Source organism: Excalfactoria chinensis, chromosome 3, assembly GCF_039878825.1.
Source record: "Excalfactoria chinensis isolate bCotChi1 chromosome 3, bCotChi1.hap2, whole genome shotgun sequence".
NCBI lineage: Eukaryota > Metazoa > Chordata > Aves > Galliformes > Phasianidae > Excalfactoria > Excalfactoria chinensis.
Window position 1 is genome coordinate 56,772,218 of NC_092827.1, and position 27,936 is coordinate 56,800,153.

A 27,936-nucleotide genomic window follows, 5' to 3' on the forward strand; every position below is an offset into this window, starting at 1 on the left:
GCTAGTAATGCACAAAGCCATGCAGATGAAACACACTCTTGTTTTAAGTTCTGCTAATTATGATTGTGGTTTTTTTTTCTTTTTTAATGGGTAATGAAAACATAGTAAAATCATTAATGTTTTAGGGAAACCACATTTAAAGAAAGGCTGAGTGAGAAATATCACTCAGGCTTTATCCACTTCTATTGCAGCAAACTGCAGAGGGATAACATGACCACTCAGGAACGTACATACCACGACGGTTAAACTGAAGCAAAATAATGTATGGAAAATAATATTCTACTCTTACATTTGAAAAGCTCATTAAAAACTATTTTAGTGCTTGCGTCCTTGTTTTAGTTAGTTTATCCCTAGAAAACTTCAACTATGAGTGCACTGAATTCTACTGCAACGTGACAACGGCAAAATTGAAACCAAACGCTCAGTTTTTTCCCTACACCACTTGAGAATGGAGGGCCCAGTTAAACACTCAGGATAAATATACAGCTCTACTACAATATAATTTTACTCATCTCTGAAGGGATACTATGGAATGGAATAAAAAGGCAAGTGATGTCTTAATGGCTATAGAAAGACACACCTTGTTATCACTTAGCAAATCTTTGTGTGCTGTGTCATTAAATAGAGACCAAGACATTATTTCTTTTCACCCTCTCATGCAAAAAGCTACAATAAAAAAATATTCCTTACCTAAATGGTAGTATATCCCTATACAATCAACTTTGAGCTCAGCCCTAATACCTAAGACATCAGCTCCCAAGTTGATGCTCCCAAGCAGCAATGGATAGCCAACCTGTTAGAGGAATATTGCAGGTAAGGCTGCACTCAGGAAAAAAATGTTATGCCTGGGGCACAAGCAACACTGATGTTCATGGAATCAGGTAACAGAATGCAGCCCTGTGGGGAACAGTCTACAAAGGACAAAGAAGTAGAAAACTTCACCTGAATCTCAGGCAGATGGTCTGCAGAGGTCCTACTGGGCATAGCTAGACTCCTGCAGAAGATCCTGGGTCAAGAAGAAATACATACATGTGCCTTAAGCTCTGAAGTTTATGAGTCAGAAAGGGGGGAAAAAATAGAAAACAACTAAAGCCTTAGAGAAAAGGAAACTGGTATCTTGCAGCTGAAGGGCACTGTGTACAAGCCAGCAACAGAGTCTCTTAACTGCACAGAAAAAACAGGTGACATCAGGAAAGAAGGGCTTGGTAGGTCCCACTCCACCAAACCACTGTAGGTTGACTACCTGTGCAATCCTGTAATCTCCTTCAGTATAATAGTCCAAGTTTAGGAGCTGAAATAAACTCTGCTCGTTATCAGAATTCGTAGATCTTTTCAAGCCAAACCACTACCACCAGCAGGATGAAGACAAGGAAGGAATCTGTCCTGAGGTACTGTGAGTACCTGAAGAAATCTGGAAAACCTTCCAGTTTGGATAGTTCAGATGTACAGCAGTCATCGTCAAAAAGACATCTGATCTTCCCCAGTGTAATTAATGCCACCCATTCTAAGATATCTTCACTTTCACCCTAACAACTTACTGTTTCTTAAATCACTTTTTTAAAGCTAATTTAAATATAATTTACAACGGGAACACCTTTTTTTTTCCCTTCACGATCCCTTTTACCACAGAATGACAACCAATCTAAGTCTCAAGACACAGGAGGGAAAAGAAAATAAAACAAAGTACTTCTTGCATCAACTGCTGGCTGTTACAAATTATAGTTACCTTAATTAAGCAAATACATGATTAAGGCTAAGTCCATAAGCCATCAAAATACTCAAGAAGTTATTAGAAACTCAGACTACATAACTACAGACGGTTTCTTTCCCAGCAGAATACACTGAAAATGCACACAGGGTCAAAAATAGCGTCCCTCATCCTAGAGGAAGGAAGTTATTTGTTTGGACAGATTAGCTTAAGTCACATATCAGGTAATCTGAGACAACTAACATGAAAGATGAGTCCCTCTTCCTAAACATTCTAGTCCATTTTTACATACGTCTTGTCTATACGGCCTCCAGGAGCCACATTAAGCCGGTGATGCAGGAAGAGCTCAAAGATGAAATCATTCTCTGAAACCCTTATCTTGCTATTCTCCTTCCCCCACTGCTGCATTCTACGGATCACAGAGCATATCAGTAGTGGATTTAATCAGAAACAAGACATTTCTTCTAGTTTTCTTCTCTCACACTTGTAACATTCCACATGAAAAAAAAATAAAAATGCAAGTTTGATGTTTGTATTAAAATGTGACTTTCACACTGCGCAGCCCGATAAATGGCTGTCAATTCTTAATTTACAGGCAAAAAAACCCCACCAGTGTAGCTTCCCTTTGTTCTACAGATGAAACATTCAAGTGTGAATAAAGAGATGAGAGCAAACCTGAAGATGTAATCTGGGAAATACAAATATAACTCGGAAGTGAGGGGTAAAGCAAGTGTTTTATTTCCATGAATTTTCCCATGTTTACAGAGCTTTTTGAACTTTTCCTAAAAAACCCTACAAGGCCAGGCCATGCAACCACACTTCCATTTTCTACGCCCACTACTTCCTTTCCCTGCCCATCCTTTAAGTGACAAAGCTATGTTTAAAAGAAGAACGAACAAAGAAAAGAGAGTGGTAGCTCTCACGTGTCCTATTCTGTCTTTCAGGGCAAACCACCACATGAGCATGGTGACGTAGAGGTCTCATGCCACTCAGTGTCCTGCCCTGCCTTCCTAAGGCTCTGAGATCTTCAGCAGCCCCAAGGCACTGAGGGGTGTTGCCAGTCCCAGAGGAGTACTGTGAGCTGAAAGCAATGGAGGGCCAAAACGGAGCAGAACTTCAAACGCCATCTCCTCCAAGTTGGTGGCCCCAGAGGGGCAGAAGCTGTCCCCAGATGCCCATTGGGGTGGAGGAGGCTCTGGGAGCATATGGATGGCTGGCAGAAACCAGGTCAGGAGACTGCCTGCAGCTTACCGGGTGCTGAAACCCTGCAGCCAGTTTATGGAATAAAGAGAAAAGCTACACTGAGGGCAGCTGCTACCTCCAGGCAAACAGAGCGAGGGACCAGAAACAGGACTTCAGTGCTTGAGGCTGAGAAACATCTTTGCAGCATTTTCTTTGGGGCTGTCTTTATGAGCCAAGACTTTACCCAAAGGTTCATGAAAACCTGCAACTGTAAGGAGGAGTTGCAAGCAGCACTCAGAACATTACAGTGTGGTCACATCAAACAGGGAGTGATGAGGAGCTCTGGTTATTTGTTTGTTCTTTTGTTTGTTTTCCTTCCCTAAATATACAGCTATATTATGTTACAGACAACAACTATAACAGTTCAGTGACACCCATCAGGTTTTCCCCTAATACTCCACCACACAGAAGAAGAAACAACTGACATGAGGTTTGACTACTGTTCAACAACAGGAGAACCTAAGAAATAGAAGTGAAATTAAGATGAAGAAAAGTCTGTAATAATTTTGGCATGGAGGGTTTTCTCAGCCCAATCCTACTACCTGGGTTAACTTAAATTGCTGAAATGTGAGGGGTTACTGTGGCACATTTGGGGCTGCCGGAGGCAGAGCATTTGCTGCTTTAGTGTCCTCTCTAGCGGTGGACAAAGAGCACCATAAGAGCACAGGAACCATTAAATCCAGCCACCACAAGGAACAATTCTACTCCAAGGAGCAGAACGTGTGCAGAAAGTTAGAGAAAGAGAACAACCATTTACAGGTGGAAGCACCCAACAGCAGAAGCAATTCAATGCATTGCACAACACAACAGTATAAGCCAACACAAGGAAACTATTTCTTTCATCTTTGTGATAGAAAAGCCTTCAACACCATCACCACAACCACAATGTTTTCAATACAAAGTATTCCCAACTGGGCTGCTGTTGGGAGTAGCCAAGAATGGGAGGGTGTGGAGAGCAAATAGTGAAAACTTATACCTCTTCTGTGACCAGACCACTGGTCTTCAACACATCAGTGCAAAACAAAACACATCAAACCAAAACTGCGACATTCACTAAATGTTGGTAAAGGATTTCTAGGAAATAAAGGAACAAGAAACCTCTCTTTCTTCATGAAGATTACAAAGCAAGACCTTGGTGAACTCTGCAGGCAGAGAGCCAGAAAACATAAAGCCTACATTTAATTTTTTATCTAAAAATACATACGCAAAAGATAGGTTGTAGATGAGTGCTCAGCCACCAGGGAGAAGTGAGAGGAAGAGGCTGGACTTTTCCATAGCCTGATTACTGAGCAACAGCATTCCAAAAGCTGTTCTAAATTGCACTATAGTAGGATAGAAATGCAGTAAAAGGGCAGAACAGGAAAGCACTTCCTTCCTTGTGACTATACGTAACATAAATGCTGACCTATATCGAGATAACATCTTCTTAGCAACAGAATCCCAACTCAAAATGCAGAAAATAAAACTGAATGTACATACAGCAAACATATTTAAATACTAAAGAAAATATGAGCAGTGAAGAAATACAGTGATAAGTTTTATGCCAGGAAATATTAACACACTTATTTTCCCCGTCTCTGAGGAAAATAATGTGTGTTAATTTAAAGGCCATAAAAGAATGCTGCTGCATTGCAACTGACCATAAGGTATAATTAACAAGACCACTAGAATTTGGAATATATACAGCTCTTATAGAAAAATAAATCTTATAGATTTATTAACACTTTTCAGACTTCACAACTTCATCACTTCATTCACTGGGCTGTCTCAATCACAGCTCCTTTTTTTTTTCTTAGAACGGGATTTGTGCACTTAGATTCTAAAATATTTGCATACGCTCCCTTGTCTATGGGCACCCACTGGGTTAATGGATCGTAAATTAAATGGTTATTATGTGATCAGGTATCTTTTGAAAAACGTACTATTCTGGTTAACTTACAGCTGAATTTCAAAGGCACAGATACAGTTACTTCCGGGATATTAATTTTGATCTCAGAGTAAGAGTAAAACAGTCATTTAATAATAAGGAGAGTGGTAAGAGGAACAACACTAGTTATGATCACTCATCTCCTAAAACAAAATAGTTTCTTTTAATCGGTCTGCATTCCAAGAGTTTTACTATCAAGTTAATTAATAGACTCCTACGCTAATATCTAAATGCCAAGCAATTAATGGCACTGAACTATAAATGGCTTTGTCTTTGCTCTCGTAAGGTTATTTTATAAAGCAAATGCAATTCTATCACTTCAGTGATTTAATGCAGGCTTTGTGAGGTTAATATTCCCAAGCAGTTGTAGAATAAAGAACTGCTTTAATTAACCTTCTGTGATTTAAATACTGAAAGAAATCAGAATTTAGGAACTTTAAACAATACCACTGTAACAACAACACTACTGCCATTCTGTGGATCAAAGGCAAACCACTAACTGATCTGAGAACACTGAAAAGCACATTTACACATGTGCATCTCACTACATTTGTAACCTTGAAAAAGACAGAACACACTTTTCTACACAGAACACACCGAATCCATGATAGATTTCACACAGTGTTTGTAGTTGAGGCAACAAGTCTTTCCGTTCAGGATTATTTACTTATAAATACCATTTTCCTGAGTTGGTAAAAAATAGGAGCTGCTTTTGAGCTGCAGAGATTTTTTGTTACTGTTCACTGAACCTACACACTCACCGCATGCAAACAATTGGCTGCTTACAAAGAACTGGCAGACAGGAGTTAAGACTTCCCTCTTCCCCCAGACCAATTTGCTCTTCCCCCAGTTTAGCAAAGAAGAGGCTGGTATTACCGATGGTTCTTGATAACGCTGCGCACTAATTTCATCAGGACTAGGGCCTCCACATCGTTCATCTTAAAAGCCAATGAGCTGTGATACATTCTTAACAGGTTTAGAACTATAAAAAATAAAAAAACCTCTCCAAGTCTGAAAAATTAACACCTATTATAAATCGAGATACAAACCACTAAGGAAAAAAAAAGAGAGGGTTCTGACACACATCCTTGAATGATACAAACAGTGCTGAACAGACAGCACTTTCCCCAGATGGACAACAAGCAGCTATTCCCACTGCTGGGAGATGTAGCACAACAGGAGTCACAGTTTCAGCAAACTCCTGAGCTGATTAAGCAACCTCAGTCACAGAGATAAACAGACACAGGCTCCGCACTAAATCGGTGTTACTACAGCATCATGCTTATGAGATAAGACTTTATAAAGGCAGAAATTAGACTAGCTGGCAAAGACTTTGACCATTTAAGCATTCACTGAATGTATACCAGTTCAAATGGCATTTGCCATTTCTGAGAACATTACACACTTAAGAAAGGCAAAAAATAAAAAATAATAATAAAAAAAAAAAGTATAAATTAACTTTATGTACAAACACAGTTCCTAAATTTTTCACTTTATGTATTTATTTACTTATTTATTTTTAAATCACAGCAGTGTTTAGCAAGGTAAGGAAACGCCTTTTTATTTGAGAGGTTCTGGCCACTGGTGGCTTGCCTAGCAGTCAAGATGTGAATGCCGGTGTGTGAGTTTGGAAGCCTATCGCTTCCTCCCCACAAGTCTCTCCAAGTTTCATTACAGGTACAAAAAAAAATCAAGGCTGTTCCCTGATTTTTGATATGTCTGCTATCCCTGAAGCAGGTTAGCAACAAAGTGCTCAGCGTACCAAGACAGATGTCTTCATTAAAAAAGAAAAAGAAAAAAAATAGGCATACTATTTTGTTTTTTCCATGACCCCAAATTCAGGCCCCACAGAAAGGAGGCTGGAAAAGCTGGGAGAAGCAGTAACAGAATAGTTATGTGATGACTTCCACCCCGCCATTTGCTTGTCAGAGATTCCTCTGCTTGCAACGTACTCTCAAATCTGCCTTGTACAAACCAACCAAGGTGCATACAACAGAAGTAGGAGTTCTTAAGCTCCGGATTTGGGGTTGAATGGTTTAAAGGAATAACCTCTCCTTTGTACTTCTTTACCTTGGCAAGAAAATAATTACTTTTAAATGGAAAATAAGCCCAGCATTTCAGAACAGCATGCAAAGAGGCACTAGACACCTCTGCTGTGAAGAGAACGGAAGCCTTGAAGGATTTATGGTGCACAAGTAGCAGTTGCCACTTGCTGATGATGATGGCAGGCACCAATCTCTTCCAAACATTAAACTTGCTTATGGGTTCTCATATAACTATAATAGCCAACATTCACAAAGAATGCTTTCCTATATGGCTGGCAGCAAACATCAGTTTAACACACAGGTGTGTTTTTTCTTCCAGATTTCCTGTGGTTCATAATACAACGAATGCTAAGAGCAGCCACTCACAATGAGTACATGAGCACAACACAAGAGTTAGAGGACAGAAGGACAAACAATCCTTATTATACCTTTACGCCTTGGGCAGCTGCATTTCACTTGTAAGCCCCATGTTTAAATTCTGCAGGAGTTAAGACTGAGCTATGGTACCATCGAATGCTAATTCTGTGCCAGTTTCTAATAAAAGAGCGGAGATTTTATTAAAAACAATAACTGAGTTTAGGTATAAAGCTTTAATTCGGACTCATTGAGAATTATCTGTGTTACTCACTAATGTATTTCGATATTTGCATGCTACGCCATTGTTCCCAACTTACAACAACAGCATTTTTTGTACTATTACAACCCCAAACAGCTTGCCAGCATTAATTAATGTGCTGCTTATTTCACTGTTAAAGGAACTTTAGCAGCTCGCGTGAAATTGGAAAACAAAACTTCATCCTCATGGTACCAAAATCACTTCAATAATTTGACGCATTTTGCCACAATACAGTTTGTTCTGTTTTCATGACAGTCATACAGCTTGGACATGAAAACAGATTAATTAGTTTCACATTTTGTTCACATTTTCAAAGACTGTTTCAAATGGGGGTAATGCTGTCTCTGTCCCACCTTGCACTGACTCAGCGCTACAAACAGATGTCCGCAGGGAACATTCCCACAACAGTCTCAGGCTTGCTGACTGAGACCAGCTCAAACTGTGCTGCCAGTTCAGAAACAGACCTGAAATTTATGGCCACTCAGAGCCCCCTGAACAGAACCAAATCAATTTATTCCAGTTATTAGTATGAAACAAACATTTTATGAAGAACAACTGGCTCCTACAGGAGACCTGTTCAATGTATGGCTGCTCTTAACTCTCAGCCTTCAGAGCAGCACTGCTTTCCCACCCCAGTGGCCCCAAGCCAGGGTTCTCTGCACAGGGTTACTCCTGAACTCCACAAGTCTGTCATCTGCAGGCCTCAGCAGGAGAAGGCAGCCCCCATCCTGCTCTGACCCCTGCTCTCTATCTGCAGAAAGCTGTTTGTAGGGCAATGGAAGGATCTGCTGATCCCCAGAGGATAGAGCTTCCTTCTGGAGGGCCTTTGGGGCAGTGCCCAAGCAAGGCACATGTATGCTAATGCATGTACATGGGCGAACAGTGATAGGGCAAGGCAGAATGGCTTTCAAGTAAAGAGAGGGGAGACTTGAAGGGAGCATAACAGTGATTGGACAAGGGGGAATGGTCTTAAACTGAGACAGGAGAGGTTTAGGTTAGATTTTAGGAGGAAGTTTTTCACACAGAGGGTGGTGACGCACTGGAACAGGTTGCCCAAGGAAGCTGTGGATGCCCCATCCCTGGAGGCATTCAAAGCCAAGCTGGATGTGGCTCTGGGCAGCCTGGTCTGGTGGTTGGCAGCATGGTGCATAGCAGGAGGATTGAAACTACATGATCATTGTGGTCCTTTTCAAGCCAGGTTATTCTGTGATTCTATGATCCTGTTTAGGTTAGATGTTAAGAGCAAATTTTTTCCTCAGAGGGCAGTGAGGCACTGGCACAGGCTGCCCAGAGAAGCTGTGGTGCCCCATCCCTGGAGGTGCTCAAGGCCAGGTTGGATGGGCCCTGGGCAGCCCTGCCCATGACAGGGGTTGGGACTGGGCGGAATTTAAGGTCCCTTCCAGCTCAAATTATCCTGCAATTCTATGATTCCTCTCCCCTTTGTTCGGTGGACATGAACATTAAATTACCACAGATGGGAAAGATGGTCCTCCACTGTAAGCTCTAGGGTTTGGGTCAGCTTTTAAAACTCATTTAAATGAAATATATTAGAGAGTGCATCTTGTTTGTTTACTTGTTTATAAAACATTTTATCCTTTGATTTAAAAGGAGCCTGAAGGACCTGGCTGTTCCTTTAAGGCATTTTTTAAAAAGTCAGGGTCACCGCAAGGGATTGGTTTAAAACTCCATACAAACAACTCTTTGCGCACACTTAACCAGGAAGAGCAATGCCCCAGAAAGATGCAAGCACCTGATCCACAACAAGGATCTGCCACAAGGATCAGCAAAATTTTGCTCCAACCTGGAAATCTGTAAGAAGAAAGATTCCAGGAATGCTTTAAACAAAAGATGACTTCAGGATAACAGTAACGGGTGTAGAATAAAATCATCATTTTTGTTTTAACAAGGTTGAGATTGTAATTATTTTTTTCAGTTCTGCTTTATCTGTCAGAAAAAAAATGATAGCTTCCCAACTCATATAATAACACATTAAATCTCTAAGGTATGATCCTCTCTCAATACATACAAACACACGCTACATAAAACAATATATTACACGGATGTTTCAAAGCTACTTGGAAAGTATAATAACCCCAAATATACATCGAACTATCTTAACAAAATAATGTTTAATGATGACACTTTAAGTTTGCAATTACATTACATTCTTGAGAAAAAATATCACTACTAGTTATGGCAAAAGATTTAAAACTGCAAAAGCAACTGATGCGTTTATTCATTTATGTGCCATTTCAAGATGAAAAATTGTGCCAAGGGCAACACTCCAGTAGTATAACACAGCCTTCCTTTTTTTTTTTTCTTTTAAAGAGCAGTAAAGGTTAAAAAAAGAAAGTATTAAAAACACAGAGATATCTACATCTATTGGCAATAGCTAATGATCAATGAATCTGATGCTCCTTCAATAAATATGCTTAAAAATAAAGCTCTTCCTTTAATGGGTTTTACACAGCAGGCTCCCGATTTGAAGAGATGACTGAGTCTGGTTTACAATAAAGCTCTGTAGTAAACTATGCCAGTATCAGTATCAAATCACCCCTTAAGAAACTTCCTTTCTTCCATCAAGCAATCCATTTTACAAAGATCTAAACAACTTACAGTTTAAACATTCAAATAAATTCCATTCTCCTTCTTCCTCTCTATATTTATTTCAAGAATGAGAAGCCACTAGTCGCTGGAGCAGACCCAGAAATTATTTTATCTGTTTACTTTTATTGACAAGATTGCATATTGCATCCAAGTGAGTCAAAGAAAAGGAGCAATGGCCTCATACATCCACAATACGTGAGAAATGGAGATGAGAACCAATTCAAAGGCGCAGCACTAGGAATTATACCTGACTGAAGAAGCTCACTCACATACTAACAGTGCAAAAATACAACATTATCTGTATGAAACTTGGTATTAGTTTTCTTCACATAATAAAACAGTCAATACAACACGTTGCAGGATTTCACATAAAATGAAACTGGTGGCACATAAAAGCCCACCATCAACCCAGAATAAACCCTACTTCCAGTTTGATAATCTCCAAAACAAACACACCGGCATAAGCCTACAAGGGAAACAAAGAAATTATAATAGGAAAAAGAAGGCAAATTACCGAGCAGTTCCATTTCTCTAGTCTGGACTCTCTAGTTATCTGGAAGCAAAACCTGTTGAATTACACTTCCATCACAAAGAATGCAGTCACGGAGATGGCTTATTTACCCTAAAACAGGACATTAAATTTCTGCAACTCACAACTGCTCCCATTACAAGTTCAACTTCTAGTCTGTAAGGAACTGAATAGGATTTCACAGATGCCTACACAGACTGAGTCAGGAAAGCTGACTGCACAGGACATACTCTTATTTACATATGAGAACCCTTAATATCAGTTAAGACTTTTTAAAAGTTTCGTAATTGAATTTTCTAATCAGCTCAGTCAATCTATATTAGAAGTCTCGAGGAGAGTGTGCAACTATTTTTTTTCCTGACAGCAAAAGTGAATGAGAAGGATTTTCTCTTAGGCATTTTCTCCTACCTCAGTATGTACAAGCAAACAAATCTTCTATCTCCCTGGCCATAAAGTCAATTGAAAAATAATTTTTGCTACCTGCTTTGTGCCACCCAAACTTCAATAATCATTCACAGTCACTGTATTCTTTTTTCTAAATTAATACTCTTTTTTGTTTGTTTGTTTGTTTGTTTGTTTTACTCTTCAAAATGATTTCCCTTGTCAAGAAGGCAGGCAAGCATAGTCAGCATTTTCCAAAACCAGGAATGAAAATAATACCTCATTTTAAATCTAACGAGCATTTGGCCGTCATTCAAAGTATATAGATAATGAACCAACAGTCTTCAAATGCAGTTTTCCGCTGTAGCAGTAGAATAAAAGGAATATCCAAGCAACTAAATGAATGCCTTCCATGTTGCTAGCTACCTTAAGCAGCACTGTCCTTTTATTTATACCTCCTTACTGATATAACTTCATATGTTGCCACGTTTCATATTTAAGCTGTAAATGTTTTGGACGCAAAGACTACCTTTCTCGTTATTTGCTACATACTTGTAGAATACATAGGATAATAAAGTACTGAGCCACAGCTGAGGCTCCCAGGGACAACTTCATTATTATTAGAATGATCTCTAGGCCATGCTCTCTGGGAAGAATAGTTGGTTTCAGTATTATGAAGCTTACCTATGATTCTGACTAGCCACTACGTAGCAAAAATGTCTCCAGAGGCCACCTTCTCTTCTCTAGGCCAACAAGGCTACAGGTATCAACTTACACATTCCTCAGAGTGGGGGCAGTTCAGCAGTAGGACTTGTTAATGACAAGCACAATAAGCAACAAAAGTCAAGATTTTTAAAGAAATGATTAACAGAGTACAGACAACATGAACTAAATTCACTTGAAGACCAAAAAGAAGAGCAGAACTAAGGATGAAAGAACTAGTCTTTGTAAGACTGAGACTGCCTCGCATTTTCTAATTGACAGTATTAGATAAACTAGAACCAGATATGGTGTTTTAAGAGTGGGGACAGAAATCAAGATATGCTAACTGGTGCAAGAGACATTGTATGGTTCTATAATTTATTTTAAAATTAGAGTATATAAAATGAAATAATGAAATAAAATTAACACTCTCAATGGAATTTTAAAAAGTAGATGAAGAAAAATTAACATGTAATTACACAGTGAAATCACCACAGCTTAATTTTAAAGTCAAAAGAATCTCCTGCATCACTGCTACTTACAACATCTTTCGTTAAGTTTACTTAGTACACAATTTTTATTCCAAGCCGAGATTTCTACACTGTACCAGCATTAACCCAACTGATATCCGCACCTTACAGAATTCCCCAGTGATCTGATCCAAGTGCTGATGCTTTCACTAATACCAGGCTTGAGCACAGCTCACTTTTGTTAGGTTTCCCAGGATGGTGAGAAAGCTTTAGCTTCATCTTTCCGTTTCCAGGCCAGCTCTCTGTGATTAACAGAGCTGAGGCTGCAGACAACTCAGCTTACACACGCAGCTTTATCAGCTACAAGCATCCATTTTGTTCAGTATCTAACATCCACGTATTTCTCAAGCTCTAGGACACTACCACTTCTGATCTTAGTTAAAAACAGAATCATTTAAAATGAACTTTAATAGCCAGCACATAAGATACAATTCGAGAACTGAAATGCATATTGAATTACACATCTTTACTAACAGGTTGGGCAAAGTAAATAATCAAAGTAAAAGCTGTAAAATCAATTATAAAAATATCTTAGAAAGCTCTCATGACAATGCAGCTACAAAATGCCCTTAAATCATCTGTTCTAAAAAATGAACCAATACTAAAAACAAAACAACACTGACCATATTGGGTGCAGGAGCTCTCAAAATCTGTTTGACAAGGGGAAAACAAAACAAAATGAAAGAAAACCCTCGAGGTCCACCAACATCTGTTCCATACTTGTTTTTAAATACAGAATTAGTAGCTTCTGAGGTACAAATATCAGCCACATTCAAAAAAGGTGATATAAAAGAAATCCTGAAAGTGTGTGTGCATGTGCGTATCCTCTGAGACTTTTCAGAAGGATGCTGACTGACTCCAAGTATTTCATTTTGTTTGCACCAGCATCATCCTGAAAAGAGGTCAGGCAGGCTTTGTTTGCCTCGCACAGCATGCTTCATGCTCCAGGACAGTGCTTACCTGCTGGGCCTGGTATCTCTGCTGGGCCTGTGACAGATACTGTGCCTGGGGTGGCAGGTGCTGCGGCTGCTGGTTGTAGTATGGCTGCTGGCCCTGCTGGCAGTAGCCACTCACGCCTTGCTGACCATACTGCGGCGGTATCTGTTAGGGGAGTCAAGCAAAGCAGGTGGTGAGTCGAGACACAAAGTTGAGTTCAGTTACATCTGTAGGCTAACCAGTCTGGAGGCAATATCCTCGGCTACAGCCCCCACCCCCCATCCCGATCTCATACTCAACAGTCAACATAAACTCTTAGATCCTCCTGCCTGAGCAAGAGGAACAAGCTAGAGCACTCTCTCTAGTCTCCCTTTTCAGGGAAGACTTCTAAGGAAAATGCCATCCTTCTGAACATCACAATCCCAAAATGCCCAAGCTTAAAATACGCAGGCAGTTATTTTAAATGTTTGCTCTCCATAGGCACGCTATTGAGGCACATCTACAGAAGAAGCACTCTGCTGCAATGACCCAAAATCAGAACTGGATGTAGCGGCACAACTTTAAAATAGACACTGAAAGAGAAATACCAGTTTTTTTCCAAGGCGAGAAAGTACTCATCTTTGTGATTTATATTTTTTTTGTCCATAACCCTCAAGCCTTCATATGTACAAGTGCATTTAAGCTTTACATGAAAAACTTACTGTTTGAAGAGACTTAGTTTTTATAAAGTTCAATCTCTTTCTCCTACATCTACTATGATAAATCATGTTAAACAACAAACAAACCCGAGAAGAGCACAGCATAAAACAAACCATTAGAAGTCCTACGAATGGACAAGCGTGCATGTATCATACACTGAGAAATCCTCCCCACACACTGAAAATTAAAGTTATAAACAAAACCGAGTCAACTACATTTTGTCATACAAATTTCTGTAGCAGTTGAGTGGTAATCCTTCTACCAGTAGATATTGGCATTTCTTGAGATATTTAACGGAGCAGACATGCAACAAGCCCAATTCTGTCTGTCTTACCCATTTTAGGTATCTGTTTTCTTCCACAGACACCAATATTATTCATAATATTTTACATGAATGCAACACAGGATTTCTCCCACCTGAAATAGATCTCCGATTGGTCCTGAACATCTCTGCCCCAAGCAAATATTTCGGATACCTGAGTACCTCTGAAATGCTTTGATCTCGTAATTGTTCCCACTGAGTCTCAGATACTCTGATAAATCTGTTTACCCAACACACAAACACATGCCTACTCTACCTGAAGTTAGCTTACCATATTCACTCAACAATACAGTGATATTTACTAGGCAATAACAATAATATAAAGTCAAATTTAAACACGTTTAGCTGTTTGGCTTTTCTGAACTATCACAACTTCATCTGTTTTTACTACTTTCACCAGGAGCTGGTAGTCCTAGATCTTGCTACCTCTTAAGGTCAACACTTGAAACCAACTTCGTCACTTTTTCTCCTCGCACATCAGTTTCCTTCAGCACAATTTCACTGACATGTTTGTTTTACCACATTTACCATTTTTAATGAAGATTTTTAGACTGAAGGGATGCATTGAGAAGACTACATGGTTCAAAAGCATGAACCATGCCACTGCAAATGAAGACATGGAGATTCCAGGTTATTGAGTGAAGTTGATGAGAAAAATGAAATAATGAAAACAAGCATACAGGCTGCAGATTGACAAGTAGTAAACCCAACAATAAATTGCCTTCTACGCAAAGGGTGAAAGTAGTAGAGAAACTGGATAACTGGAATATCAAGCCTCACACTAAAGCACCAACGGAAGTCCTATGACAAATCTCATAGATTAAGTCAATTAGCAGGACACTTTTGCGTCATCCCAGGAAACAAATACAAATGAAAGCCAGCTGATGACAAAGTAAGACTTAAAGGAAAACTGAACTCCACCTCTTGAAGTAGCAAGAGTCTGGAGTTTGTTCTCATCAGGAAGAACAAGTGTTGGGACTGCCTGGCATGGAAAGAATATGGCTACACTGACAACAATGTGCTATAAAGGATCATAGGCAAGTGGAAGATTTCAACTTCTTGCCTGTAAACTGAGCAAGTGGAATACAGTGCAGAGCCCAAAGTATCAGATCACTGCCGAAGGCTGTTCCACAGAGCTGCGGCTAAGAAAGGCCGCACAAGGAGCCAATGCCTTTGGCTGAGTCCTGAGCTGCAGGAATCATCTTGTTCCAAGTCTACAGCTGCAGAACCACAATGTATCAGTGACCGCAACACAGCTAAATTGAGCATCCCTACAGGAACAATGAAAACCCAGGAGTCTCCTGTTGTTGTTCTTAACTTCAAAGAGTCTACCTACATAAAAAGGAGAAAGCTTGTTAAAAGGAAGCTCGAACAGACAGCTAGGAGAAATAAAATCTGACTGCCAGCATCAAAGCTGCTTAACAACAACCACATGGAAAACAGAGAACCAATATTCAGCACCTATTGAAGACCTGAGAAGAGCAAAGGGACATCAGCATGGCTCATAGTTGGTTTCCACAATCAGTAAGGCAGCCTTGGGTAAGTCAACACCAAGCCCAAATGTAAAAAAACAAAACAAAAAAAAACAACCTGTAAACTCTGGCAGTTCAAATGTAATAAGGCAGAACAGAAGGAATTGGAAGAACAGCTAGGAAAGGTAAACAAATGACCAAGGAGTCATTTCTTCAAATACATCGGGAGCAGAAGGTCTTCCAGAGTCTGAAGTGCCAAATGATGATCAAGGTATATAAGGAGATTCAGAGAAAAGCTTATTGCATGCACTGAGGAAAAACCTTGGGAGTCAGTGGCATCCCTCTTCATGAATGACTCAAAGAATATGTCTGAGTTATGATGGAACGAATCATGGAGCAAAATGACGAACAAACAGTAAGTCATGCTAAAGATGAAACAATCCATAGATCTAAATGGACTCAAGAAGGAAATATCTGAATTATGAATGGTGGTATGTAACCTCTAACTCAGAGATGCCTTGGTATGCAAGAAATGAAGAAAAAAGAAAATTGAGGAATGGAAGGCTGCAAAGAACTGATGGCTTGAACTCACTTATCCAGTACAAGCAAGAATGAAGATGCTAATTAACAAACATGGATTTCCAAAGGAAGAATCCCTCTCTTCAGACTTATTAGGTTTATTAGAAAGGGTCAAATGCAAAGGTTCTGAGAAATGCAGTGAGAATGATCAAAGATGTGGAACAAGGGGTACATAAACTAGAACCCTTCAAGTCTAGAAAAGATAAAAGGAAATGAGAACATAATGGAAAGTTACACAATCATTGCATCCAACACAACTACAAGGCATTAGATGAAGCTAGAAAAAGCAAACTTCAAAATGAGATACAGGAAGGTTCTCTCATCACAGAGGTAACTGACATTTTAAACTTCTTGCCAAACAATGTTTTGAAAGATAAAAGTTTATGCAGACTAAAGCAAAGACTGGACAATTTCAGAGAAGATACATCCTCGGAGGGTTACCAAATATACAGAGCCACATCTGGCTCAAAAAGACTTTGAGCTGAAAACAGCTGGAGGCTTGAAGAGTGCTGGGGGAAGTATCATATGCTTGCTTTGTTCCAACTCTTCTCCGGGCATCCAATTAAAGCGTCTGCTGGAGATGGGATACAGGCTACATGAAACCTTGATCTGACCCAGCGCAGCCATCCCCATGTTCTAACCGTCTCTTTGCAAAGCATGTTTCTCTCCCGCAAGAGAGAAAAGCAAGGGAACATTGACCTGCAGGATACCTCAGTAATAAATCAAGTAACCTGAAGGGGAAATAACACCTTCACTGCCAATAGCTGGGGGACTGCTCCAAGTTCTTAAATATTTTCCCTAGCGTTCTGCTTCCAGACAGCAGTATCAAAGAGGGTACTGGGCTCTTCTTCTGACCTTAGGTATCAGTTACTTATGTTAGATTTTTCCTCCATGTTCTTTCAATTTAAGATGGTTTTCGTGTTGTTTTTGTTTGTTTGCTTTGTAAGAATACAACAACAACAAAACACTCACACACGGTAATCCTGGTATTCTGGATGTCATACAGACAGTGCAGTGACCCATCATCACTGCCTTAGCAGAATACTCAGTATAATTTCTGTGGCTATTTAAATAAATAACAAACAACAGCATGCAAATTAATCCTCCTGCTTTATTGATGTGGATCACAAGATACCGCTTATGGACAAATGTTTATTAAACAGCATATAAAGAAGCTTAATTAAGATCTCCCCAGAACAAAACAAATCTGAAGCCAATTACTTACAATGCCTGGAGTGAATGACCCAAGCATCATCTTTCTTCTTAAGGTAATAATAGTTCCCTCCCTTTCTGCCTTACGCCCACATCTGTTATGATGTACACAACACAGCAGACCAGGATTTGGGAAGCTTCAGCATATCTGTGGTAAGATATACGTTCTCGGGACAGTACAGTGAGAATGAGTTTGAATATGTTTCTGTGCAAGCACAGAAACTGTAATAATTGCTTTGCATCCTATCTGATTTGCAGAGCACAAATAGCATTATTCTGGGAGAAGTACGACTGACCACTGTGATTAAGCTACTCTGATGGTCAAGAAAGAAAGGAAAAGAAGAAGGATAAAAGTGGCAGACAGAATGAAGAGGTGAGAGAAATCCAATTAAACCTATAACTTATCCCATTATCTGTAATTCTTGCTTGCAGAAGGGGTCTTAGGAAAGACATGCTTTGTCCAGGAAATGCCTTGATAGTAATGGAAGTTTTAAGCAATTTTTGCATGCATAAACCATAGCTAATGTCAAAGGAGAAGGATCATTAGACAACATTACAGTCATCATAACTTTTAAAATTAAAGTGTAACAGAATTAGTGTGTTAGTACAGGTACACTAATAACACCAGCAAAACGCAGCTACTGCACTTTTAAACCATCCTAATGGCTAGGTCCAGTCAATAACGGAAGGGACTCCATATGTTCCCTGTGACAAAAAGCTCCACCAAGCCACTTCAGGTCTCTCCTGAATGTCCATCTGTCAGCATGAGATACGCATACCAAGGAAACAGCTCAGGCAGCATTGGCCATTGCAACTCTTCTACCTGTAGTCTCTCTGGTGCTCAAAATCAGAAGGCAGGCACTGCTCAACTTCAGAAGCAGGCATCAGAACAGCTCAGAAGTCTTGAGGGATACATTCATAACATAAAAATCCAAACAAGGGGTAGCACTAATCTACATTTCCAGAAAGGTAACTCCAATGGCAGGGGAGATAGTCGGAGGAAAGGGCAACTGTTGTGACTGTACCTGATACAACAATGTACTTTGCTGAGAAACAGTGAAATAAACTCCAACACTGTGAAATAAGTACTGTTTTCAGCAGCAATCATCAGTAACATTCCATTTTCCTATTAACTGTAACACTGTAATCGCACAGAAATTAAAATACAAAATGTATAGCAATTGGGATTCCCAGGGAGGTATGCCTGATAATTCTAAGAACTGAGGCAGTGCATTCATGCAGCCAAGAAAACACCATTATTCAAAAACAATTTAAACTATTTTAATTTTACAGGGGTGATTTCAGTATTAACTATAAAGCCGTTGTTACACAATTCCCAGTGTCTGACCCCTCAATCTTAAATGCCCAAAGTCAAGCATCCACCAAAAAAGTACGAATTTTTCCCCATACATTTAAACCAGGCTTTTCCCCGTACATTTGAATAGGAATAGCCATATGGGAAAATTACCCTTTCACATACTTATAAAAATCCAGTTCATACCTAGAACTTTCAAGTTCACATAAGTGCAAGGCTTGAGTAGAGCATTTAGCTGCATTACAGTAAGAGGAAAATATAACACGCTTGCAGCATAGGAAAATCCTTCAGCATGCATTCAGTGGCAGTGAAGACTCTATCACGTTTAGTACACAGTGGAACTGCACCAACCCCAGTGTGCCTGAGCACGTACACTTCTTTCTCACAATGGCAAATAAATAAATAAATCTAAAAGCAAATCAAGTAAAAAGCTGTGTTAATGTTGAGATTATTAATGAGAAGTATATCAGAAACTCTTATTCAAATTCTATTATGACTTAACATTTATATCTTTGACCTTTTGACGAGACATTGGTTACAGCACTCACCTATGTCATTGCCTTTCCTAGACTACCTGCCTTCACATTTCTGTGCGAACTTAATCTTATTAAGAGACTTCAAAATATTAACACTGGGCCTGATACAGGCCCACCCTGACCCAGAAGCACAAAACAAAGGGGGAGAAATCACATCTATGTCACAGCACAATAATCCTGACTCCAGAACATGCAAGGGAGCAGATTTTGCAGAGTCATTAAATGTAAATCTACGTCGAAGACTGCAGTGCAGTACAACGATCTGCAAACCAGCTCAGATATAGAAAGAAGCCTACACCAAAATCCATGTTATGTTAATTCACCTTGTTCTGCAGAAGGGTGAAATAGGTCACATGGAGGATCATGCTCTTGTAGACAGGATGCTTCTTGTACACAAGCCAGTTAGTTTAAAAAGGTAGCTTGATTATCTTCACACTGCGCTGCAGTCTGCAATGCAGTCATAGCCTGTGCTACTGTAATGTGCAGGACAGAAAGGACAGGACTTCAAACACATATCTACGGTTCCCTTTTCCTCATAAGGTGCACAGCAGCATGTGATTACACCAGCTGTCAGAGCAATGAACACACCATCAAATACATACCTGTCACGAGGTGCTCTCTATATACCATCTTTCACTGCAGTTTAAATAAAAGCAACATGAGCTAATCCATTATTAGTACAGCAAATTTTCCTCTCTATCATAAAAAAAAGAGAAACTATATAAAAAAATACAAAACAAAAAAAAACCCCAACCAGCAGAATGTAAAAAACTACTAAAATTACATGATTAAAAAAATTCTCCAGTCAGAAAATATGGAAGTTAAGGTTCCAAAAGCAACATTAACTGAGCCATGCTGCACATATATAGCACCTTCTATTTCTGATTTATGTTGTCAAAGGCATTTCATAAAATACAGAGGATGTGAAATGTGGCTCAGTTAATGTGGCCGCTGGAATCTTATCATTTATGTTTTCTGACTTCTTAGCTGTGCAACCTTCACATCTTATTAACATAGTTTTTTGCATAGACCGTAGTATGGAAAAGTACTTATGTTTTATGTATTGACATATTTTTGATGTACTGAGGTTTTGAATAAGTTCGCTATTCTTCACGATGAGAGCCAAATAAATAAAGACTACCACCACAAAATAGTCAATCATTTATAAGGAAAAGCAATATCTCGCCTTCCAAAAAAGAACACTTTGATTCCCTTGTCAGAAATTGATGAAAACTACCTCTGCTGTAAATGCTAAATCTATGCCACTATCAGAACCACCTCCTGCTCCTACCTTCCTCTAAAAACAGCAAACAAACAAAAATCTTAATAAAAAAAATCTGCACATTTGAGATGAGCTAAAATTAGTTTCAAGGGAGAAGTAAGCAGCAGCTGAATCTAAAAACAACAGGAAGGTTTTTTTTCCTACTTAAGAGACTGATATTGCTGATTTGTACACTGCTTTAGTTGGTACTAATACAGCATTTGGTCCTTTTTGTAAAGGAAGAGATGAAAATATGATAATCTCTAGCAACAGAATTCCATATCATTATATCCATCCCTTCAGACCAATACCACAGAGAATATTAAAACTTGGCAGTATTTTTTTTTTCTTCCTGAAGAGCTATTTTGGTATGTTGTATTAAAAGTACAGAGAAATCATAGCATCTATATATATATACACACACACACACACTTAACTGAGTCACATATCTATTCTTATACTCTGCTTTCCCTTCTTTCCTATTTTTTTTTAACGATAAAAACAAAAGGGATCGTGTAATCTGCTTAAGTTTCCATTTTACAAACCAACACAAAAAGCACATCAGAAGTGCCACAACCAGTGCCAGCTTTCCTCATCTCTACGGTGACTCCAACGGCGCTTCATTAAAAAGCACACAAGAAACCTTATCCCTCACAGCATTAATAACGTGAAACTCACCTATGAAATGTCAGCCATTAGCTAAAGAAAAAACACAAAAGCTTGTGTTTAACCTCGTTTTTAATCATATACAGAATAATTTATCACGTGGAACTTCTTGTGCATCTACAAACTACCCAGCAATCTTCGGTTCCCAGATCCTCTATTTGCCATTTATTCTGCAGGAAGTAGTGCAGCAACAGCTTGACCACTATTTCATACATGATGGTTAAATAAATGAGTTTAAAAAAATACACACGCATCAAAATTTTTCTTCAAACAAGCTGTGCAGTGCCATTCAAACCTTCTAAAGCAAGGAACGCAAATGAGAGGTATGTGTTGAATCTGAATAGCAGGTAATCTAACTGCATGAGTAATTTTCCATTTTTATACATACATACAGAAGCCTGACACAAGTACTGGAGGCTGAAAAATCTCTTTCTTTCTACATTTTGTCTCACATACAATCTCGGTAGCTGAAAGAGATGCAAATATTATTATTTAATTGCAGCAGTGAAGAAAGGAGAAACACACACACCCTGTTTACCACCACTTCCCCAGCATCTTGCACACCCTCGAGTCTTCCTTCTTTCTTCCAGTCTCTTTCAAGATTGAAGGAGAGTGCTTTCTAATTCACTTACATGCTTCTCCATCTTGATGAATACTGTCCTCACCATATTGAAGTTCAATGGCTATCAGAGCTAAATCATCTGAAATCATTTAGAGCCCTTCACTGTACCTCTTAAAAACAGCAAGAGAAGCATATAAAATGTTTCCCACAGGGAGTGATGCAGTGTAATCTTCAGCAACTCATGCCCTTCTTCTCTTCTTACCCAAACTTGTCTAGTTTCACTAGACTATGGGGTATCATGGACCTTCACAGTGCATGCACTCACTCTCCTATAGCTGTTTATTATCTCTCTACTCCTCTTCTCCACCCTGGTCCATGTGAGTAGATCTGCGGTGATGGACATGTTTGCTTATTCCAATATCTCACTCTCAATGTTCCAGAACTTCAATTTCCATCCTCCTGCGGCTCCAAGTTCCTTGAAAAGTTAAATGTAATATTAAAAACCTACAGATCCGTTCTGGGAAACCATCATGCCAGGGTGCCGCTCTCAAATGCCTCATGGAAAAAAATATGATCAGTTAGAGATGTGAGTGCAGCTGCATGTGTTGACATCATGGAGATGTGGGGGTATGTCTCCAGTGACTGGAGAGCTGCAAAGGAAGGACACTGACTTTTTAGGAAGGGCAGGGTGGGAAGGTGAGGAGAGAAAGCTGTCCTGTATTTGAGAGAACAGTTGGAATGTATGGAGCTCTGCCCAAGAATGGATAATGAGGGGCAAAGACTGAAGATCAGACCAGTATGAGTGACAATGGGTGGGCATCAGCTATAGGCTGCCTGACCAGGAAGAAGTCAACAAGAGGCACAGCTGGAAGCAGTCCCATGTTCACAAGTCCCAGTCTCCATGGGAGATTTCAACCATACTGGTATCTGCTGGAGGGGAAACATAGCAGAGCATACTAATCCCATACAGCATCAGTGACATCTTGCTCTGCTGGATCTCATACTCACAAATGAGAAGGGGCTTGCTGGTGATGTGAAGGTTGAAGGTAGCCTTGGGGGCCACGAGAGATGCAACGGAGAATGCAAAGACAAATGAACTAGGCTATTTTCAGCTATGCCCAGTGCCAGGACAAGAAGCAATGGGCATAAATTGGAACACACAGGAGATTCCACCTTAATATCAAGAAACACTTCTATACTGTGTGGATGATAAATCACTGGTACAAGCTGTCCAAGGGATGTTACAGAATCTTCATCCTTGCAGATATCAAAAGTCAGTTGGATATGGTTCTGAGCACCCTGCTCTGAGTAGCCCTGTTTGAGCAGAGATGGGACCAAACAGACACAGAAGCCTCTTTCTACCTCAACCAGTCCGTGATTCTGTGTTCCATCTATTCATCACAGGTGATGTCACACCAGTTCTGGGTATCTGTGTATCAGTATCTGAGTATAAGTGACACAGAACTATTAGAAAGTGACCAACAATGGACCATAAGGATTAAGAAGAGACTGTACTTGGGACTATTCAGTCAGGAGAAAAGAAGGCTAGGAGAGCAGCTTGTCGGTGTATGTAAGTATCTCATAAGTATCTGACACAAAGGTGTAAAGACAATACAATAAGGCTCTTTTCAGTGATGTCAAGTGCCAGGGCAAGTGGCAGCTGACACAAACTGAAACACAGGAGGCACCCCCTGAACATCAGGGAACACATATTTACTGTGTGAGCTGCTGAGAACTACAGCAGGTTGCCCAGAAACTTTGTCGAGTCTCCATCCTGTTCTAAGTGGCTCTGCAGGGCCATCTGACCAGATGACCTTCAGAGATCCTCTTCTACCTCAACTACTCTAAGATTCTTATTTAATGGAGTGAAGCTGCTCTTAACTTACCTCAGTTTAGTGTACTGGTATGAAATTCACAGCCAAAGGACACACCCTGTTTTTGGTGTTGAACAGAGAATCCCCTGCTTTTGGCCCACACACTTTTAATGAGATTGACATGCTTAGGTTAGCTTTGTCTCCCGGGCCAGGCTCTGAACCAGTGGAGCAGCAGGTTGTTGTTATGCAAGTAATTGTCAGTTCACTTTTCTGTGGGATATCTCCCTTCATAACATAAAAAACTTGCTATGTCCAAGGAGTAGGAGAAAAGATTTATAGCTCTTTTTGTTCTCATTATGGATATCAATCCCCAAATAGTGTCCACAGCATAGGAGGTCAACGCGAAAAACATAACCTCCCAAAGCTATAATTCAGTTTTAGCAATTTCTGTGACAAACGTAGTTATTTGTCCAGTCCAAGTTCTGCAAGTTCCTCCACTAAAGCAAGATCAAAATCATACTTGTCAACTGAGCACTAAAAATTCCCCACAGCAAGGAATTCTGAGGCAAACAAAATGATTGGCTGAACCAACTGGAAAAGAAAATTTGATTAAGTCTCTATCAGCCTGGTACAACGCTCTGCTGGATGATAATAAATTAACTGCCTTAGATCACGATTTCATTCCCACAGTACTATTCCTTAACACCAATATTCCTACCAATATTGGCTAAAACTCTGAAGTACTTCTGCTTGCTTGGGAAAAAAAGAAAAGAAAAAAGCCTCAATCCCAAACCCTTCATATTCAGAGGAAGATTCAAAGATGCACGTCTTTGTGCTTTTCTCCACCCTCCTCCCCCTTCTATTGGGAACAGACAAAAAACAAGTCAGTCTCTTAAATAAGATCACTTACATAATGGGCTGAACGCTGTATCTTACAATTATAATACAGCTGTGACTTCAAATATTGCTGGAAGTATTTTTAAAAGAAAATTTTCAGCCTCTTCCCTGTGCTCAAAGAGTTCAGATATTTGAATTATTCTACTTCTATTATTTAATTTGACCTATTACTTAGCACTGGAAAACATCAAAAGAACCCTGACAGAAACATCAAAGACACCAATCTTATAAATTCATAGTTGAAACCATATAGCACATAATAATTCTTTAAATAATTACATTTTTATTATACTCAGAATAAGATGATTACTGCAAATTATTCCTCCTATCTGTTACCACAAGTCTGCTAGATAAAAGTATCTGACTACAGATAATCCAATTCATGCAACATCGTCCTCAAAATGGAACAGAAAAACAAACAAGAAACTTTGTAACTCTAACATCACTCACCAAAAGTGTTCTGACAGACTGAAAACTGCCTTCTTATGAACTTAAGAATCTACCATCCAGTTTATTCATTCACTGCGCCAAGCTAACTAAATTCTATTATTTTTTTCCCCCTTAATTAACCTCAACTCAAATGTTACATTTTATCAGTCAATCTTTACAATATCTACTATTCTTTCAATTCCGTCAAGCATCTCCAGTGTATCTACATAAGCTCCTTCCCGTTCTTGGAAGCTTAAAAATCCCCAAGCAAGTCTGGTCGTTTTAGGCCGCTATCTAAACACCTACTTTTGCTTTTGAGCACCCACAATATGCATTCTTACATGGAAAGTAAAATACTTCCTTCTCATTTATGACCAGACTGAAGTCACATCTATCCGTAAACAAAATTAATACACAAGTGTATAATTGTAGTTTATGCTCAAGTGCCCCTATTATGCACTTTAAAACATTTTAACAGATTTGTCAGGAGCAGTCAACACCTCCAAACTACAACATCTGAAAGAGTGTCTTCTGTCATAACAGCTGCATTAAGGGGAACTTTTTCAGTTAGAAACAAAGAAACTAAACCAACTTTGGCTTTTTACTCCAACATATCCAGACAGTAAGGAACAGTGGGAGCTGGCTGGTGCAGTGCATTTCACCAAAAGCAACAGCCAAGCAGGAAACCAAGTAGTTCATTTTTTCTTGTATAACAAAGGTGCCCCAGGTAGCCTTTGTCTTATACTGCTCGCTACAAAAGGGACCCAGACTAAGTTGGTTCAGTAGGGTGACTAAGGATGCCTGTACCATTTCAGTGAGGACTCTACATTTTCCTCATTTCACTCCCAAAATAATCTTATCTCCCCCATATATTCTTTGAATATGTTAAAAGAAGCTTATTAAAAAATAAAATAAATTAAAAAGGCTACAGGAGGTGACCTTCTGTTTGTTTGTTGCATAAACACATTCCTCTGCATATATGGTAAAGAAAGGAAATCTATGTTAACCCATATGACTTTGCACAGATCTGCACTGCAAGTGCTGACATGATGTAATATGCTTTTTCATCCAGATCGATTTAAATGTGCAAACCCCTGCACTGTTTACTTTACTCTAGAAATTCCAGTTCGCTTGTTTGCTTTTTAAAATACAAACTCCCAGGAACAGAGGGCAAGATAGAGACAACGTGATTTTAGTTATTTCCAATGACAAACATAGTATCATAGTTCTTAAGAAGTAAGAGGTTGGAAAACTTGGAATGATAAAAATTGCAAATGTAACTGTGAAGTAGATACCTCACTCCATTGAAGAGTAACATACAAAGAAAAGAGCTTCAGGTTGACTGCAAGATGATGTGGTCGAGCCATGTTAGCAAAACTCCTTCCTTAGAGAGAAGAAGAAAATGCACATGGCAACCTACAGAGAAAAAAATCAACGCTCTGCACAAATCATACAGAAGATGTATCACCAAAATGATGAGGAGAGCCTACAGTGGGGCCACAGTCCCAAGCACCAGTCAAAATAGATGCTTTTGCATTTCTTCTCATGGTCAGAGTGGTAAACTCTTCCAGAGGTAATGGAAAAAGCACGCATTCTGAGGAAGGAGCCATTCAAAGCCACAGCACAGGAAATAGCTGGATGCAGAAATGCCCCTGAGCTGCTCACCCTCCCCACAGCGTGAGTTCCTGCCTCAGGAAAACGTCCTGCCTGCACGGTGGCCCAGGGCAGAAAGGTGTTCCCTGACAGGCAAGGAGGCACCACAAAATGCAGGACTGCCTCTTCTGGAAAGACAGCAAGATGCAGTAAGGTTTGTTCACCTTTTGTACAGCACATCAGAGACTGCAGACACTGAGACACCTGGCCTACGGCATCAGACTAACCCAACTGCAGCTCCAGAGGGCCTGCTGTCCTCTTTTTTTTTTCCCCAGCCCATCAGCCTCCCGTGGCCGGCCCTAGAATTTATCCAATCCTCTACCAAATCACTCTATCACACTTACAGCTTTGAGCGGAAAGGTTATGGACAGCCTTCTGCTTTGCTGGCTTAGAGCACAGAGACAACTCAACACGGTCTGATAAACCCAGAGGCAACACAAGAGAAGTGGCACTGCAGCTACCAGCTGGGCTGGTTTTGGTTGCTATTGAACTGCAGAGTCCTTGGTTTGTGTTTTCTTGGGCTCTCCTGATGCTGTGCATCCAAATCCAGAATTTTCACTTTCCAAAAAAGCACAACATAACATCTCCCAACACCCAGAAGAGCGATACCGCACCACAAGAACACTGCAGTCCAAAGCTAAATGTCTTTCCTTGGCTTTCAGGAAGGACACTGGCTTTTCAGGTCTCTTCAAACTCAGACACAGCCATTCTGCCATAAAATACAGCCCATTTTATGCAGCAAAGCAGTCATTGCAGCTCTCACCAAGGATGGCACCCAAGGGGAGGGACACGCACACATAACTCTTCTCTCCTGCCTTGCAAGAAGCAGAAACAAACAATGAATGCATTTCAGGGACATTTTTATCATGACAATAAAGTAGCTTTAAAAATCTGAGTGGATAATACCTGTTTTAATTAGTTTTTGTATATTATTAGGTCAGTGATCACCACTGTATGTTGGCAGTTAAAGATGTAGATATCATTCGGTTTAGCAACGTTTTCTCCTACTGGCTCCAACACTGTTCAGGAATGAGTATGTAAGTTTAAATCAAGCTTCTGATTTTGACACTGCACACCTATTGAAAATATTTCAAACAACAGGCCAGTATTTCTCAGTGGCTGTACAAAGCTTCAGAGCAGAGTTCACATGCTCCAAACAATAAGAGGCAAGTTGCATTTCAATTTTAAAAGCAGGTATTTTCGCTACTTTGCCGGCTCTGAAATATGTAAAGTTCATTTTTGAGAGTATAAAACCGGGGAGAAAAGCTGAGGAAGAAGCACTGTCTGTTTTGGAGG

The 27,936-nt window shown here is 39.7% G+C and overlaps 1 protein-coding gene across 6 annotated transcripts in view; it reads right to left on the bottom strand.

Annotated features, from left to right (window-relative positions):
- ARID1B (AT-rich interaction domain 1B) overlaps positions 1-27,936 on the bottom strand; it is a 311,674-nt gene that overhangs the window by 223,222 nt on the left and 60,516 nt on the right. For all 6 annotated transcript variants that reach the window (XM_072331169.1, XM_072331165.1, XM_072331166.1 and 3 more), the window contains exon 3: positions 13,248-13,388. In XM_072331169.1, coding sequence (XP_072187270.1) covers positions 13,248-13,388 — 141 coding nt within the window. The remainder of the gene's footprint in view (positions 1-13,247; positions 13,389-27,936) is intronic.